This window comes from Lactuca serriola, chromosome 4 (assembly GCF_051521515.1).
Source record: "Lactuca serriola cultivar US96UC23 chromosome 4, Lser_US96UC23_V15, whole genome shotgun sequence".
NCBI lineage: Eukaryota > Viridiplantae > Streptophyta > Magnoliopsida > Asterales > Asteraceae > Lactuca > Lactuca serriola.
The window spans coordinates 270,944,866-270,960,737 of NC_136411.1; the positions used below are offsets into that span (position 1 = coordinate 270,944,866).

Consider the following 15,872-nt stretch of genomic DNA (forward strand, 5'->3'; position numbering starts at 1 on the left):
ATCGTAAGTTTGTCCTCTTATGTTCTTGTATATGTATATGTATTTGTTCTCTTCTCTGTACTTGTATATGGATATGTATATGTTCTCTTCTCTGTACATGTATATGTATATGTATATGTATATGTATATGTATATGTATATGTATATGTATACACTCTTCTCTGTACTTATATATGTATATGTATATGTTCTCTTCTCTATACTTCTATATCTATATGTCCTCTAAACTATACATATTATAGTTTACTAGTATGTTTGTTTCGTATCTGACTTGAATAACTTGAAAGTAAGCTGTAATATTCATGTATGCATTTGGCATGTAATCGTATTTTAATCAACACTCAGACTAGTGAATCCTACCCTAAGCCCACAACCAAACAAGGAACAGGAATCAAGGTTATTAACACTAGTCCTAAGTCTCAAAAATGTTTGTGTTAAGACTTTTGGTCAGTGGGATTGGGTTTCTAATAATAATAGCTGTGAGGCCAGAATTATAGTGGGGTGGAATCCTAGACTTTATGATGTGATGATGATTTCTCAATCCAAGCAGGTTATCCACTGTTATGTTAAATCTTGTGATTCTGATTTTGGCATGTATTTGTCTTTTATATATGCTGCATTGAATTATCTTGAAAGAAGATTGTTATGGGATAATTTGAAGAAACATAGCTTAGTTGTTAAGAAGGAAGCTTGGGGTTTATTAGGTGATTTTAATGTTGCTTTAAGGCCATCGGAATATTCTGAAGGTTGTTCTAAAACACCCAAAGGAGTTGAAGATTTTGTTGATTGTTTAAATTTTATTGAAGTTGAGGACCTGAATTCTTATGGGTTTCAGTTTACTTGGAACAAAACTCCTGCTGGGAATAAGGGTCTTTTGAAGAAACTTGATAGAGTTATGGTTAATTTGAAATTTCTTTCGGATCATCCATTAGCCCATGCTGTTTTTAAACCGTATAGAAATTCAGATCATTGTCCTGCGATCTTAAATTTACCTGTTGGTAAAGTGAAATGGAAACCTTCTTTTAGATTTGCTAATTTTATTGCTGAGAAGGAGGAGTTTTTACCTGTGCTTAAGGAAGTTTGGGATATTAATATTGATGGATTCTTTATGTTCAAAGTGTGTCAAAAGTTGAAGATTCCTAAAAAACATTGTAGGGAGTTGTGTAATAAGCATTGGGGTGCTGGGAAAAGAATTCAACAGTTAAGAAGAGAGTTGGAATGTAAACAACATGAAATTGATATTAATCCTTTTGATTGCAAGATTAGGGAAGAGCATGCTAATATTCTCTTTGATTTTAATGTTGCTTGTGATGACGAAGAAAAACTTCTTGCTCAGCGTGCTAAGATTAAATGGTTACAGGAAGGGGACAATAATTCTAAGATTTTTCATAGAATTATGAAGAGTAGGGTAATATCAATCGTATTCAGATGGTTCTAGATGAAGATGGCAGATGGGTTAGTGGGAAGGCTATGAAGGATAAGTTTGTTTCTCATTTTAATAAGTTTTTGGGTTGTAAAGATGTTACTGAGTTATCGGGATTAAATGATGATTTTTTTCATAAAAAATTGGATAGAAGGGTGGCTGTTAATATGATTAGAGTGGTTACTGATGAAGAAATGAAAGCTGCGATGTTTGATATAGATGACAATCGTGCCCCTGGCCCTGATGGGTATTCCTCAAAAAAATTTAAAAGTTCTTGGAATATAGTTGGGCCGGAGGTGTGTAAGGCTGTAAGGGAATTCTTTTGGTCTGGTAAATTGTTGAAGGGGATCAATGCTACGAGAATAGTTCTGGTTCCTAAAGTGGAGGTTCCGAGGAAAGTTTCTGATTTCCGGCCTATAGCTTGTTGTAATACTTTTTATAAGTTTATCAGTAAGATTATAGTGAACAGGATCAGAAATTGTTTAGGTGATATTGTTAGCAAAAATCAGTCAGCTTTCATTCCTGGAAGATCTATTTTGGATAATATTCTCCTTGCTCAGGAGCTGATGGTGGGGTATAAAAAAAAGAAGGGAGTTCCTAAATGCACCATAAAAATTGATATTCAATTGGAAAAGTAAGACTTTATCGTTTGCTGGCCGGTTCCAACTCATTAACTCTGTTTTAACATCCGTTCATGTTTATTGGGCTTCGATCTTTGAAATTCCCATTGCTACTATTAATGAGATTGAAAAGATGTGCAGAAGTTTCTTATGGGCTAATGGTGAGATAGTCAAAGGGAAAGATAAAGTTAAGTGGCATGATATTTGTAAGCCTAAGGAGTATGGTGGTCTGGGAATCAAGAATTTAAGGAGATGGAATGATGCTTTGCTTGCTAAACATGTATGGAATGTGATTAATAACAAAAATTCCCTATGAGTGCAGTGGGTGAGAATCAATTATATAGGTAGCAGAAATTTTTGGGATATTTTGTAGAAAAAGAGTATGAGCTGGACGTGGAAGAGGTTTTTGGAGGTGAGGAAAATTGTTAGGCCTCATGTTGTTTTGTGTGTGGGAAATGGGAGGAACACGTCTTTATGGCATGATTGGTGGCACCCAATTGGTATTCTTTGTGCAATTATATCTAGAAGAGATTGGGTTAACAATGGGCTTAGTGATTCTTCTTTGGTCAGTGATGTTCTAGACTATGATACTTATTCCTAGCCGGTTGAATGGGTTAATAAATTCCCTGGATAGAAAGAAGCTCCCATGTTTTGTATTAATTCTAATATGAGCGATGTTGCAGGTTGGAGGGATAAGAAGGGTACGTGTAAAAAAATTTCATGTAAACAGGTGTGGTGTGATATAAATAACTTTGGAGACAAAGTTCCTTGGCATGATATTGTTTGGTATGGTAATTGCATTCCTCGCAATTCGTTTATTTTGTGGATGGCTATTTTGAATAGATTGAAAACGCAGGATCGTGTTAGAGGATGGTAAGTGGCTGGTAACTTACTGTGTCCGTTCTGTGAAATTATGCCTGATTCTCATAATCATTTGTTCTTTAATTGTGATTATACCATTAGTATTTGGAGGCATTTCTGCAATAAGGTGGGTATTAATTTGTTGGCGGATGATTGGAATGATTTGATTTTAAAGTTATGCAGCTTGCTTAATTTGAAGTCTGTTGAGAATTTGATTATTAAATGTGTGTTTGCTAGCTGTGTTGCTCATATTTGGAGGGAGAGAAACTCTAGACTTTTTAGTTCTAGAAGAAATTCGGTTGAGGAGGTGATTGCTTGTATTGAAAATGAAATTCGGTTAAAGCTGTTGGGTTTGAGGAAAAGGGCTAAAATGGTCAATAATAAGATTTATATGACCTGGGGTATTTCTGGAATGGAGAAAGTTAAGTAATGGATGTCATTTTCTGGTTTGCCAAATTGTTGATTGATGGGTTTTGGTTTTGGGATTGGTAGTGGAGAAAGTTTAATGAAGGTGATCTTATTGCTGGAATTAGGTGGGGGTATTTATGGAATAAGTGTTTAAACAAAGGAATTGACGGAATATGTTATTGGTTGGAGAGTTTACTCTCAAATCATGTGACCTGTACCTATGGGATTTTCTGTTTGGATATGATCTTAATTGAGATTACCCAAAGAGAGAATCCTAGACATGTGATTGATGCCATGTCTAGTATGAAACTTAATCTGATTTGCTGGTGGTTTGGTGTTATTTTGTTGTGTTTCGTTTTGTGTTTATGGTGCAGAATGGAGGTGCAATGGATGGTGTTGGGCAATAGCTGCAAGAAGTTGAAGGATTCCTTGGTGAAGACTATGAGGAGGACGGATAATAGGGAAAGGGACAGAAGATTCGGGAAGGGCTATTTCGTGGGGGTTTTTTTGTTATTACTTTTTTGAGATGTTTATTTGTGTTATCTTTTATTGGTCTTATTTTGTGTATTGTGTTATGTAGGTTATGGGATTGTGGGGTTTTTTCTTAATGGTTAGCTTATGGACTGAGGGTTTTTTAAGGGCCTTACCCCTTGCTTTGGATATTATGTTTTTTGGGGTTTTTGGTGGTGCAAGGGGGTGAAGTTACCTTTTTTCCCTCTTTCAATTAGTCTTTGGGCTACCTTTAAGGATTGTAGGGATTATTGGGTTTGTGGGTGTTTATTTCTAGTTATTAGAAAGTGGTTTGGTAGTTGGTTATGGATAGGTTGGTTAATATTGTATTTTGTTTGACTTTTTGATGTTGTATTCTTTTATTCTTTTTAATAAAGTTTGCTGAGCTTTGGCTCTTTCAAAAAAAAAAACACTAGTCCTAAGTCCACTAAAGTATGTTTATACACTAATATATGCATGAATATTGTTTTGGAAATAAGAGAGTTTTAAAGATTTTAAAAGAGTTTATCAATGTTTAAAAGTAGTTTATGACAGTTTGAAATATTAACAGTGTACAAATGTTTATACTAACACAATTTATAATTGTGTTAAACTTGTCCCCCCCCCCCTAAAAATCATTTAAAATAGTTAAAAGATTGATTGTAGGGGTATGAACTCACCTTAGGAGGATGATTTTCTTGAGGACGTGATATGAAATGATGGGTATGCCAAGGGAAGTCTTGAGCACAAACGGATCCTATTAAGCATATAATGACACATATATCTATATAATTAGTGTATATAACAACTAATCATGAAGGGAAACAATCCTAGGGACTAAGAAACACTTATATTGATGTGTTACAATCACATTTGATTGTATCAAATGGGTTTTCGGCCACACAAGAGTGTGTACGGCTAAGGTGTACACGGTCTATGTGGTGTACGACCACATGGGTGTATGGTCATGGGGTGTACGGTTGTACACTCATGGAAAGACGTGCAAAAGAGGTGTTTTATGGCTCGAACTAGCATCCACTAAGTGTTCATGATCCTATGTTGGGACATGAGATGAGTTTGAGGCCTAATTATGAAACAATGGTTTACGGCCACATGAGGTGTGTACGGCCGTACACCCTTGATGTTCATGCATTAGATGATGATTTAGGCTAGGAATCAAGTGTTTCTTAAGCTCTAATAGAAGATAGAAGAGATACTCACACTTTTGAAGGCTTCTAAAGAATTCACGACCCAAGAACTAGTAGGTGTTCTTGGTGAAACTTGAAGATCTAACCAAAAGAGGAAGTTTCACGGATGAAAACATGGATCTTCACTAGTTAAAGACATGTATCAACTAATCAATGGAAGGAATACTTACAATCTCGAAGATAAGGGTGAAAAGTTGGAAATGTGAGGAAATGAAGAAAACTGACAGAAATCATTCTTAAGGGTATGAGTTCACGGCCATGAAGGGTGTACGGCCGTACACCCATGTGTACAACTATACACTCCTCTTGAAGGAGTGTTTGGCCTGAATGCTTTGCTATGAACTTAAGATAACTCTTCCCTAAACCCAAACCTTGAATGCACTAGACTTAGAACACTCAAACAGACCCTAAACAATGCTAAAAGATAACATATACGAGTCTTACTTTGATTGAATTGAATGGATGTACAAGATAGAAATTTCGGGTTGTCACATCATCCCCCCCCCCCCCCGGTTAAAGGGAATTTCATCCGGAAATTTAGTTCTAAGGAATATACATGGATGAGGTGAAAGGTACAGATTCTCATGTTCCATTTGATCCACCCAATCTATAGGGGGATCAAGTCCTCGTTATATGATTTCGTAGACTTTCACCCCGAGGTACGGTTTCATTTTCGTTCGTTGGACTCCACTGGCTAGGGTTTCCAAGGGTTTCTTTCACTGAACTGGATTTCTACAGATTTCTTTACCAAGACGAGGCTTTCACTTACATCGACCTAATTGAGTGGGATAATAAGAGTTTCGTCGGATAAACACTTTTTCAAATTTATAGACATGGGAGGGTAGAGTGAAATTTATTGAATTCCCTAAGTAGTCGGTACCTGTAAGCTGTCGGACCAATTCTATCGAGAATCTCAAATGGTCCTAAGTACCTTGGATTTAGCACGCCTATTATCTAAAACATAATTTCCTTCCAGGGTGAGACCATCACTTGATGTGATCACCATCCTGGAGTTTCCAAAGGCTTTCTCTTACTGAAGGCGTAGCTTTTCTGATTGGTTCTAGAAGTTCTAGGTCGTTTTCGGATTTGCACTTTCTACTTGGTAGTTTCTCGAAGGGTTTCTGGATCAGTGAAGGTGTTGTCTGGAATTTGACATCTAACTAGTAGCGTGGTACCTACCTTAGTCCAGTGCAGAGGGGATCTGCACTTATGACCAATAAGGGTTTTCGAATGGAGCAACTTCAAATGACGGGGTGGTAAAGAACTTGACTAGTTTTGTCACACCTCGAAACCGATGGCGGAAACGTTCCGGGGCGGAGGACATTATGTATATCGTAACCAATGTACATAGTAAGCGTAGTAAACACAACCATTACATTACATAGAAATATTTACATTGTTTGAAAACAAAGTGCTACAAGTGTTATACATACATACATACATACATACATACATATATATATATATATATATATATATATATATATCATATGATCAAAAACTAAGATGAGTCTTCTATACGCTCCGTCTTCTCCAAAAGATTGCGGTGTACCTGTCTAATGTGGACCTGAGAATACATGCAGTTTGAAAATCAGCATAAAGCTGGTGAGTTCATAAGCGGTTCATTTTTGAAAAAGAATAAGTTTCCTTTGGTTTTCTGAAAAAGTTGTTATCCAAGAAAATCCCATATTTTCTTATAAAAACAGTTTAGTTATCATTCGTTACACAATTCGTTTACGAGCCGTTATGTTATCCCAGGAAAATCCCTTATTTTCCTAATAGTTTAGTTATCCATTCGTTACATAATGTACTAATATTTGGCATACTTGTAGTATTAGTTAGGTATTCTGATATCTTAGTTATCCTACACACGAATGTCAAATATCTTACCATACTTAGCCGTATTTTCGAATATTTGGATACACTCAGAAACGTACATTAACTGTATATTCGATGTTCTGGTGACTTCCAAAAGCGTACTTTAGACGTATTTGCGAAGCTCTGTCGACATCCAAAGGCGTATGTTTTTGAAACTCAGTCGATGTCCAGACGCGTACTTTCAAATTATTTCCGAAACTCTGGTGACACTCAAGGCGTACACTAACTGTATTTCCGAAGTCTTAGTGTCATCCAAAGGCGTTCTTTCGTATTCGTATTCGTTCTATTCCTAATTGTACTTTCGTATTCGTTCTGTTCCTAACTGTACTTTCGTATTCGTTCTGTTCCTAACTGTACTTTTGTAGTTTTGTACTCAAATGAAAACATTTGAAAAACATTGAAAAAGGGTAGGGGTATGAACTCACCGGTTGAGGAACATGTCGGCTAGGATGTTAAGCGTCAGTTCGGGGCTTGAACGTGTGCGAGGTTCCTATGTAATATGAAAAGATACACATTTGTATCTAATTAGGCTTTGAACTACTAATTAGTTGAGGATATACACTTCTAGTCGCGAAAACACTTCATTTCAAGTGTTTTGAGTGACCCGGGTGACATCTATGGACGTATATGGCTTGGATATGGAGTTTACTCTTCAAGAGTAAACTCCCAAGAGAGTTTACGGCCCTAATGACCCACTCCCCATGAGTTTACGGCCGTAAACTCATAGTGGGGTGTTCTTGGGTGCTAAATGGCCTTATAACATTTGAGGGGTGATGCTAGGTTTGGTTCTAGGGCTTTGGAATCGAATTAAATCAACACATGGACCATTTGAGGAGTTTACGGCAGTAAACTAGGAGTTTACGGCCGTAAGCTTCCTCACACCCCTTCATTTGATGTTTTGGTGGTCCTAGGTTAATCACATGTGATTCAAACTCATTTTACAAGCCTTGGGATGAATTTAGAACATCATTTGACTAGGATATAGGAGTTTACGGCCCAGGAACCTATCCTTGGGGGGTTTACGGCTGTAAGCTTCTATAGGGGTGGTTTTCATCAAGTTTAAGGCCTCTAACTCGTTTGTGGTTGCTTCTAGATGTTAGTTCAAGGCTTAAGAGGTGTGTAAGTGGCATTTTAACACCTTAAAAGGAGTTTACTACCCATGAAAGGGTGTTTACGTCCCAAGCGTGTTCTTGGGCAGTAAACTCATGTTTAATCCCTAAATGATGAGTTGAAGGTGTTCCAAGTCCATTCCAATAAGTCCTTAAGCCATATATAAGCCCCAAGGGTGGTTTGGAAGGGTTTTAAGGCTCAAAAACCCCATTTGCATGTGTTCACGGACTAAGGTTGTTCTAGGGCCGTAAACACATGTTTATGGTCCTATTCCATGATTTGAACATGAAATTGAAGGCTAAAGATGTTATACTAGGAGCTAGGATAGTTACCTTGATGATTTGAAGCTTGATTTGGATGATTTTGGATCAGGAACTTGGATTTGAGGAGAGAGGTTAGAGAGAGAGTGAAAAGGCTTCAAATAAGGCTTAATCAACTTTATATATGGTTTGGATTTGAGACACGTTGGAATTCTACCCGATACTGACGTTAAACGGGGCTTTTGATCGCACCCGATTAAGTTGTCATAACCCGGCGGTGTCGAATCTAAAATTTCTCAAATTAAAAATTTGGGCCGTTTACATGAGTTTCTAAAGGGTTTAGACACTCATGAGATCATAATAAACCTATTAATTTAGATAACGTAGCCCAAAAACGAAATCGGAACAAATCGCTAAAGACGGGTTTCACAGACGGAACGGGTTACGGCGATGGAACAATTTCGAGTTGTCACAAGTTTGGCAATTTGGGTATCCCAAACTTTACCAAAGTCAGTTAAATGCATTCTCAACATAATCCCTATTGGTTGAATCGTTCTTTTATTCCGTTTGTCGTTTCCTGGATGGTAGGCTATGCTCTTGACTAGCCTAGCCCTCAGAGATTTTCTGAAGTGACTGACAATTTCGAGAGGTGATTCTACTATCTCTAACAGAGGTAACATACTTTTGAACACTGAACAGTCTAACTAATCTCTCAGACACACGTTCCACTAGCTTCTCTATTGTGTCCACCTGATGCCTTGGGTAACTGGATTATGAAGCACAATACAATCTACAACCTCTTCTACTCAGGTGTCTCCGACCGTGGTGGTAATTCTGTGGCTTTTGGTATTCTGACCTTAACCTTGATGTGCGTAAGGCCCTTGCCTATAAGGCAACAATACTTTTGCTCGCATGCCAAGCCACTACTATAACTTTTTGAGGTTTAGACACTTCTCGTTTGAATCTAGATGAACGGAGTGTTGAGTATCGTGAGCTTCATTAATGACCACTTCTTTGACGTCACAGAACTTCGGTGTCTAGATCAAATCTATGTGGTATAAGGTTTCGTTGTCCATGCACGTTTAACAGTGGAGTTCTGATGGGATCCGGTGCATTAGTGTTGGTATGATCGCACCCGTGACTTCTAAGTTCTTTTCCATCCCTCTCCGGGTTTCACCTGACACGATTCTAGGTTTCTAGGCTTCCTACTGAGCCACCTTTATTCATGTGGACAGATGCGAATGGATGGTCATAGTCGATGATTTGACTCTATGATCTGAGTTACTCTTCCCGACTAAGGGTGTCAGCTACTATATTGGCTTAACCGGGATGATAACGAATTTCAAATTCGTAGTCATTAAGTAGTCCATCCCACAGTCGTTTTCTCATGTTCAAGTCTATGGACTATTGGGTAGGCTAACAAGGCGTGGTACCCCTCACTCGGGTACTTCTGAAGTTTTGATCTGAGAGGTGAGATGATGATTCGTAATAGGTTTGTTGTTATTGACTCGAAGAATTTTATTTGACGATTAATTAGAATGGAAGTTCTTTTTACACAGCACATACATTTTACATGGTGAGGGCTAAGCCAAGCCATGACAGATGACGACGTCAGAATTTCTCGACATAATAGATATTGAGTCGATATGGAAGAAATGATTATCAGGATGATGTGCTATATCAAGAACATAAGACTCAAGTGCTCCCGGTTTCGTCGCATGGTATTACCACTGCGATTTTTAGAATCGAAAATAACGAGTGCTATCAATTTGAGAGTCTCGATGATTTGGAGTAATGTACTTCTAATGGAATGATTCCCACAAGGCCTCTCTATAGCCGCCTGGTATACACCAGTCATGTATAATTAAGATTGGAAAGACTGTTGACTGAGTGACTCCGCCCTAATTCCACAACCAAACAAGGAACAGAAAATGAGGCCGCATCACTCACTCGAGGTCTACTCTTAATTATCAATGACCCTAACGTATATACTAGGCCATCATAGCTTTACCTGATAGGGTTTTTGAGTTTAATAATTGTGCTGCAAATTTTGTTTTAACGAGGGAATATTTATAGTTGGTTGTTAAAGTTAGGGAGCGTACCAAAATTTCTAGAGGGTTCTCCGACGCTTCTTTAAGATCCGAGGTTAAACTCCTCCTGCGCCTTTATCATTTCCTTTTTTTGGACAGCCCCTCTTGAAATGTCCTATTTCACCACATAGGTGGCATATTGGACTGATCCTAACATTGGTGGTTGAAGTGATGTGCCTGTTTGGAATTCTACAGAAACGGGTAGTGCGCCCCTTCTTGTTGCAGTTCATGCAGTGCAACACTCGGCAGACTCCTAGGTGATGGAATTTGCACTTCTTTCATAGGGGTAGGTTCTCGACATACTGCCTTGTTGGGGTAGCAGTAGGAATGGTAGTAGAAGCAGTAGATGTCGTGGCTGCGGAGGCTGCCACTAGGTGCTGTCTCTTGTTCATCTTTTGAGATGATTTGCACTTCCTTTTATCCTAGAATTGTCGTTTCTTACTCTCAGGGTTGAGGTTCGGTGTGTCTTTACAAGCAGGCACTTGTTGCAGTACTTGGTTATCACTGCGATCAGGATTTCAGATAATGTTTCCACTAACATTTGCAATGTTAGCATTCACATGAGCCATGACAGCTGCCACGGCTGCTGAAAATGCAACTTGAAACGTAGCTGAGTCTATCTGAAGGATTGGTGTTTTGCCGGTGGGTTGGTTATGTTTCTTCAGAGGCATGATGCTGTTACACGATGTGGAACAAGTTTGTGAGCGACGATGGGTGCATCTAGATGTATTCTAATTATTTATATGCATATATAAATTTCTCCGCGTTGCGATCTATGGTTCTCAAAGTTTCAACTTACATCCCTATGATGCAGTCTTGGTAAAAGGGTAGAAGTAAGTTTTTAGAAAAGCTCATGAACAAGGGGTAGCTCGAACTAAGTTATCTTTAGATTGGTGGGTATCTCCAACTAGGAAAAGATTTGGAAGCAATTTAGAACGGAGACTACATAGGAAAGACTTATGAATTTTTAGAAATAATCACTCTCAAATGAGATTTCGTGATCCGATTTAATGATATTTGCCGTCAAGGAAAAAGGCAATAAGCCTAACACACAATGTAAGTAGTGTAATCACTAACTCACCAGGTTGTATTAATTTATTAATTTATTAAGGTGACGCATCGGGTATACAAACACTTCCCACGTTTCATGTGTGGCTTCCCCCAATGGTTGGGTTGTGCATGGTAACCTATGAATTGAATTAGGGTCGCATGAAGGCTAGGGCAACATTTTAAAAGCTTCATAAGTGCTCAAAACTGTTACTTTTTTCATTCATTAGTGTGTCAGACGTTTTTTTTGTGTGGTTTCTTGAGTTTCTTTAATTTTCATTATTAGTTTTACTGAGTAGCTGGTTGGGTGGCTTGTAACCACCAACTTTGTGATAAAGGCTTCAGATAAGCCAAGTATGCATGGAAAAAAGAGATAGATGAAACTTTAATCAAAAGAACCTTTGCTCAATTTGAACTGTAGTTATAGTTCACTACTTGTCATAGTGGAGACGTGTTCTTGACTTGATACGCATTCAATCGAATATTATGTCTTGGATAGTTTTCACGGTTATACAACTTAGTAGTTCTTGATTTGTTACTAATCTATTGTGACAACCCGATATTCCAATTCAATGTAATGTTCAAAAAGTCAAATATTATAATCTATTTTGGAATCAATAAAAATAACGTCAAAAATGAAATGTTCAAAAGTCTCATTTGGGATACATAAAATGTTAGATACCGCATCAAGGTTTTCAGAAATATAAAGAACACTCAAATCTGAGTTATAACGAAGTAGTTAAGACCGAACAAAGATTCGCGACTAAACCGGTAAAACACTGTTGAGCGTAAAAAGTGAAATTTCAATAAAAGACTTTTTAGCCTTAAGTATCTAAACAAAAGTCGTAGATAATAACAAACCGTGAGCGTATAAAAAGAACAAACCGTGAGCGTATAAAAAGAACGTCCAAATCTGACTTCGTATGAGAAAGTTATGATTTTTATAAGTTTCAGAACAGCAGTAGACAACTAAAAACTCGAAATAAAGATCGAACGATTTTTAGCCGACACTACCTAAACGAGAATTGAAGATCTCAACAATAGTAGTACAACAGTAAAAAGACAGACGAAAACGGACATCGAATAAAGAAGTTATGAATTTTTAACAGACTTATCATGTCCCGACCTATTAAAAATATATAATTAAAATTAGTGTCAAAATTAGCCGACGGAGTCTAAACAAAAGTTGTAGAGTACATTCTCACATACGCGTGCATATAAAGAACATAAAAAACAGAGCTCGTATGCGAAAGTTATGAATTTTACAAGTTCGAGGAGCAAAAACCGATACAATTTACGCCCAGCGTACCATCGTACGCCCAGTGTACTCGGGTGCCAGGCTTCGGATCGTCCACGTCGCCCCTCTACGTCTCTATGCCCCTGTCCAATCCGAAGAACGGCGACTAAGGATGCGGTCACTCATGACGTCCGGTACGCGCCGCGTAACTCCGCTGGTACGCCCCACGTACGCGAGGGTTCCAGCCCCTATAAAAGGGGTGCGAGAGTTACAGGTTCCATTGATCATTTTCTCTCATTCTCTCGCGTTTTTACCTCGTTTTGCATGCAAGTTATATCCCGAAGTCCCCGGTTTTATATCCAAGCCCCGACGAAGGTCCGAAGCTCCGAGATTCCTGAAAAACTCACCACTTCCCGGTCGAAATGTTGCTCCAGGAAAAATCCCATTTCCGTCAAATCACCACATTTTCCAGGTGAGTTCATACCCATACATTTTCCCGTTTTCTTTAGTTTTCAGGGGGGGAATACAAGTTAAAACACCAAAATATATTTGAAACTTAACTTGACAGCGTACAACAGCAAAGTTGTGCCCTGTTTACAGACTATTTTACCCAACCTAAACTTGATATTTTTACAAAACTGTCGAGTACATGTTTAAGAGTTATCCACACCTTGTAACATGCTGAGCAAGGTGTGTACGATTTACACTCATTATTTCAAATGTCATTTTATGGAAATACAAAGACTTGCATGACAAGTTTTCATTCAAACACACACAACACTTTTTTATAAACTAAAACTGGTATAGTTTGAACACTTCGTTTGACAAAGAAATAGTAACTCAATTGACTTATAAAACATATATTTCATTGCACACTACGTGAACTTGTTAAGGAATAAACTTGCGAGACCTTCTCCTTCAGGGTACTCCTAAGTACCACATAAAAGTCCTATAGTTATAATCAGAATCTCTTGGAGGGAGAACGTGATAGTTGTGTATAGATCTATACTGGACCTGACAAACCCGCTCCTAAGCTGCTTGCTGTCTGACAAGTGTCATAACATTCCGACGCCTGAAGAACGTCTCATACAAGGTCTCCTAGTCAATAGTATGGTTATAACATCTCACATGGGGTATTAACAAAACATAAAGTTCACGGGAATTCTAAGATTTTGCACAAAAGAGTTTTACTTAAATATAAAACCACATATATGTATGACGATTTACTTACATATACTAAATCTCGGTTCAGTTGAGACTACAACAAACCTTTTTGAAAATATTGGATTTTCTGGTAACAAACTTGTAACAAACTTAAAGGAACTACATTCATTCTTCACTCATAAATTGCTTATGAACTCACCAGCTTTATACTAATACTCTTTTTTTCAAAACAACTTGTATTCTCAGGTAATCAGTAATACAGGTAACCACAAGATTTCTAAAGTCAAGACGCTAAGGCATAGATTCTCTTGCTATATTTTGAACATCATATGTAATTTATTTGGAAACAATGTAACCTTTTAAATTATATCTATGACGATTGTGTTTTACTTTCTGCACTATGGTTATGATACTAAGCATGACGTCCTCCCCCCCGAACGTTTCCGTTGTTCAGGTTTGGGGTGTGACAGATTGGTATCAGAGCTTTGTTTATAGTGAACTAAGTATATCGAACCACGTAAGATATACAAATTATAAATGTAACGGGACAAAACTCCTCTGACGTAAGTTTTCAAAAAAAATACTTTAAAAATAAAAATTTGTATTTTTATAAAAGTATTCGTACAATCCACTCACTAGTTCAATATCACAATGGCAATAACATAAAAGTATTGAGACAAGTTGGACACCGTGATCCGACTTCGGGGTATGAAGTCATATCTTGGATAAATATAGCCTGGTCAACTATATTTAGTCAATGTATGACCAACATATGCCGAAGAAGAATCATGATGAACAACAAGTCTTCAACTTACCAACAAACTTGAGAATCAAACATAAAAAATACTATAGGAGTATTTTAGCACAAATAATCACATTATATATTTTCCATAACTAATTTCTTATACCAAAATTCCATGCGATACCCATCTTATCCCTATTCTCGTACAGGCGCGATAGCAGGATTTCACTTGCTGGGTGATCCCTACTTTCCCAACCAAGGGAATGCATGTTGGATTGTGGAAGACCCAGAGGAAGATTCTGAAGAGGAACGCATGGAAGAGGAGGAATTCGTAGACGGTGAAGAGGAAGAAGACTTAGATGGAACCGACTCAGAACCCGAGGTTTACAACCCATACCCTGCCCCTATCCCTCCGCAACGCTTCCAAGACCCGACGCCCCAATGGGCCGAAACTATACATCGATGGAGCCGAGAGAAAGGTCAACGGCCTCCCTATGGCATGGAACGAAGTTTCTACAATCTCAGCAGAGAAGGGTCAGCCGACCGAGCCCTTCACGTCATTGTTCACCATGTCACACGCCACGAGGAGCAAACAAGAGTTAAAACCCGCCGCCTCATGGAAGTTGGAGCAACCAGCCAAGTCAGCTCCGTTCGCATTCGTTGGTTGGATGATGACCACGATTGAACTCGATACCGCACCGAGCTGCTTCGACGGGAAATGGCCGCAACTCGAGCTGAAGTGCAAGAACTCCAAGAACACCGAGCCACTCTAGAAGGACGTCTAACAGACTCAGAATACCAAGCGGCTGAATCCATAGCCGAAATGAGGAACCTTATGTCTTCACTCCGTGATCCTCAGAGCTTCAACCCCCACAAGTAGTGTTGTACTGCTCGCCTTCAGTGTAATATAAATTTGGGGATAAATACTAATATTATTTTCTAGTATTTTATGTATGATCTGGCGACTTAAGTGTTTACATTTATGGGATCTGTTAGGCGGTCAAAAATTTTCCATACATTGAAATTGACACGCTATTTGCTTTATTACATAGTTCATGACAAAAATTGTTTTCAGACTAAATTTACGAGTGACCGATTTATGATCGTTTGATGTATAAATCAAAGTTATGTATAATTAAGACCATGTCGACCTAGAAATGGTGGTTCCGCCTTGGATCCTATTCCTTGTTTGGTTGTGAGCCCATGGCAGATCCATTAGATTTGAAAGTTTATTTAAAACTTGATTATATATAAATATTATACATCGAACGATTGTTGGATGAGCCTGGTATTGGTACTATCACAGACTTCCCATACGAACCAAATCTATCAGCA

General features: G+C 38.1%; 1 protein-coding gene across 1 annotated transcript; it reads left to right on the forward strand.

The window, feature by feature from the left end:
* The first annotated feature begins 529 nt into the window (after positions 1 to 529).
* On the forward strand, positions 530 to 4,012 carry LOC145099347 (uncharacterized). The gene is made up of 10 exons (XM_079036934.1): positions 530 to 1,403; positions 1,520 to 2,057; positions 2,185 to 2,323; positions 2,417 to 2,608; positions 2,727 to 2,744; positions 2,900 to 2,916; positions 3,007 to 3,277; positions 3,397 to 3,443; positions 3,687 to 3,813; positions 3,893 to 4,012. Exons 1-10 carry the CDS (start codon positions 530 to 532, stop codon positions 4,010 to 4,012), a joined length of 2,343 nt encoding a protein of 780 aa, XP_078893060.1.
* Positions 4,013 to 15,872: the final 11,860 nt, after the last annotated feature.

Excerpts from the sequence above, each read along its gene's own strand:
- LOC145099347 (XM_079036934.1), top strand. The coding sequence starts at position 530 with ATGATTTCTCAATCCAAGCAGGTTATCCACTGTTATGTTAAATCTTGT. Across the intron at positions 2,058-2,184 it reads ATTGATATTCAATTGGAAAA|AAGTTTCTTATGGGCTAATG; the intron begins GTAAGACTTTAT and ends AAAGATGTGCAG. Across the intron at positions 2,324-2,416 it reads ATGCTTTGCTTGCTAAACAT|AAAAAGAGTATGAGCTGGAC; the intron begins GTATGGAATGTG and ends GATATTTTGTAG.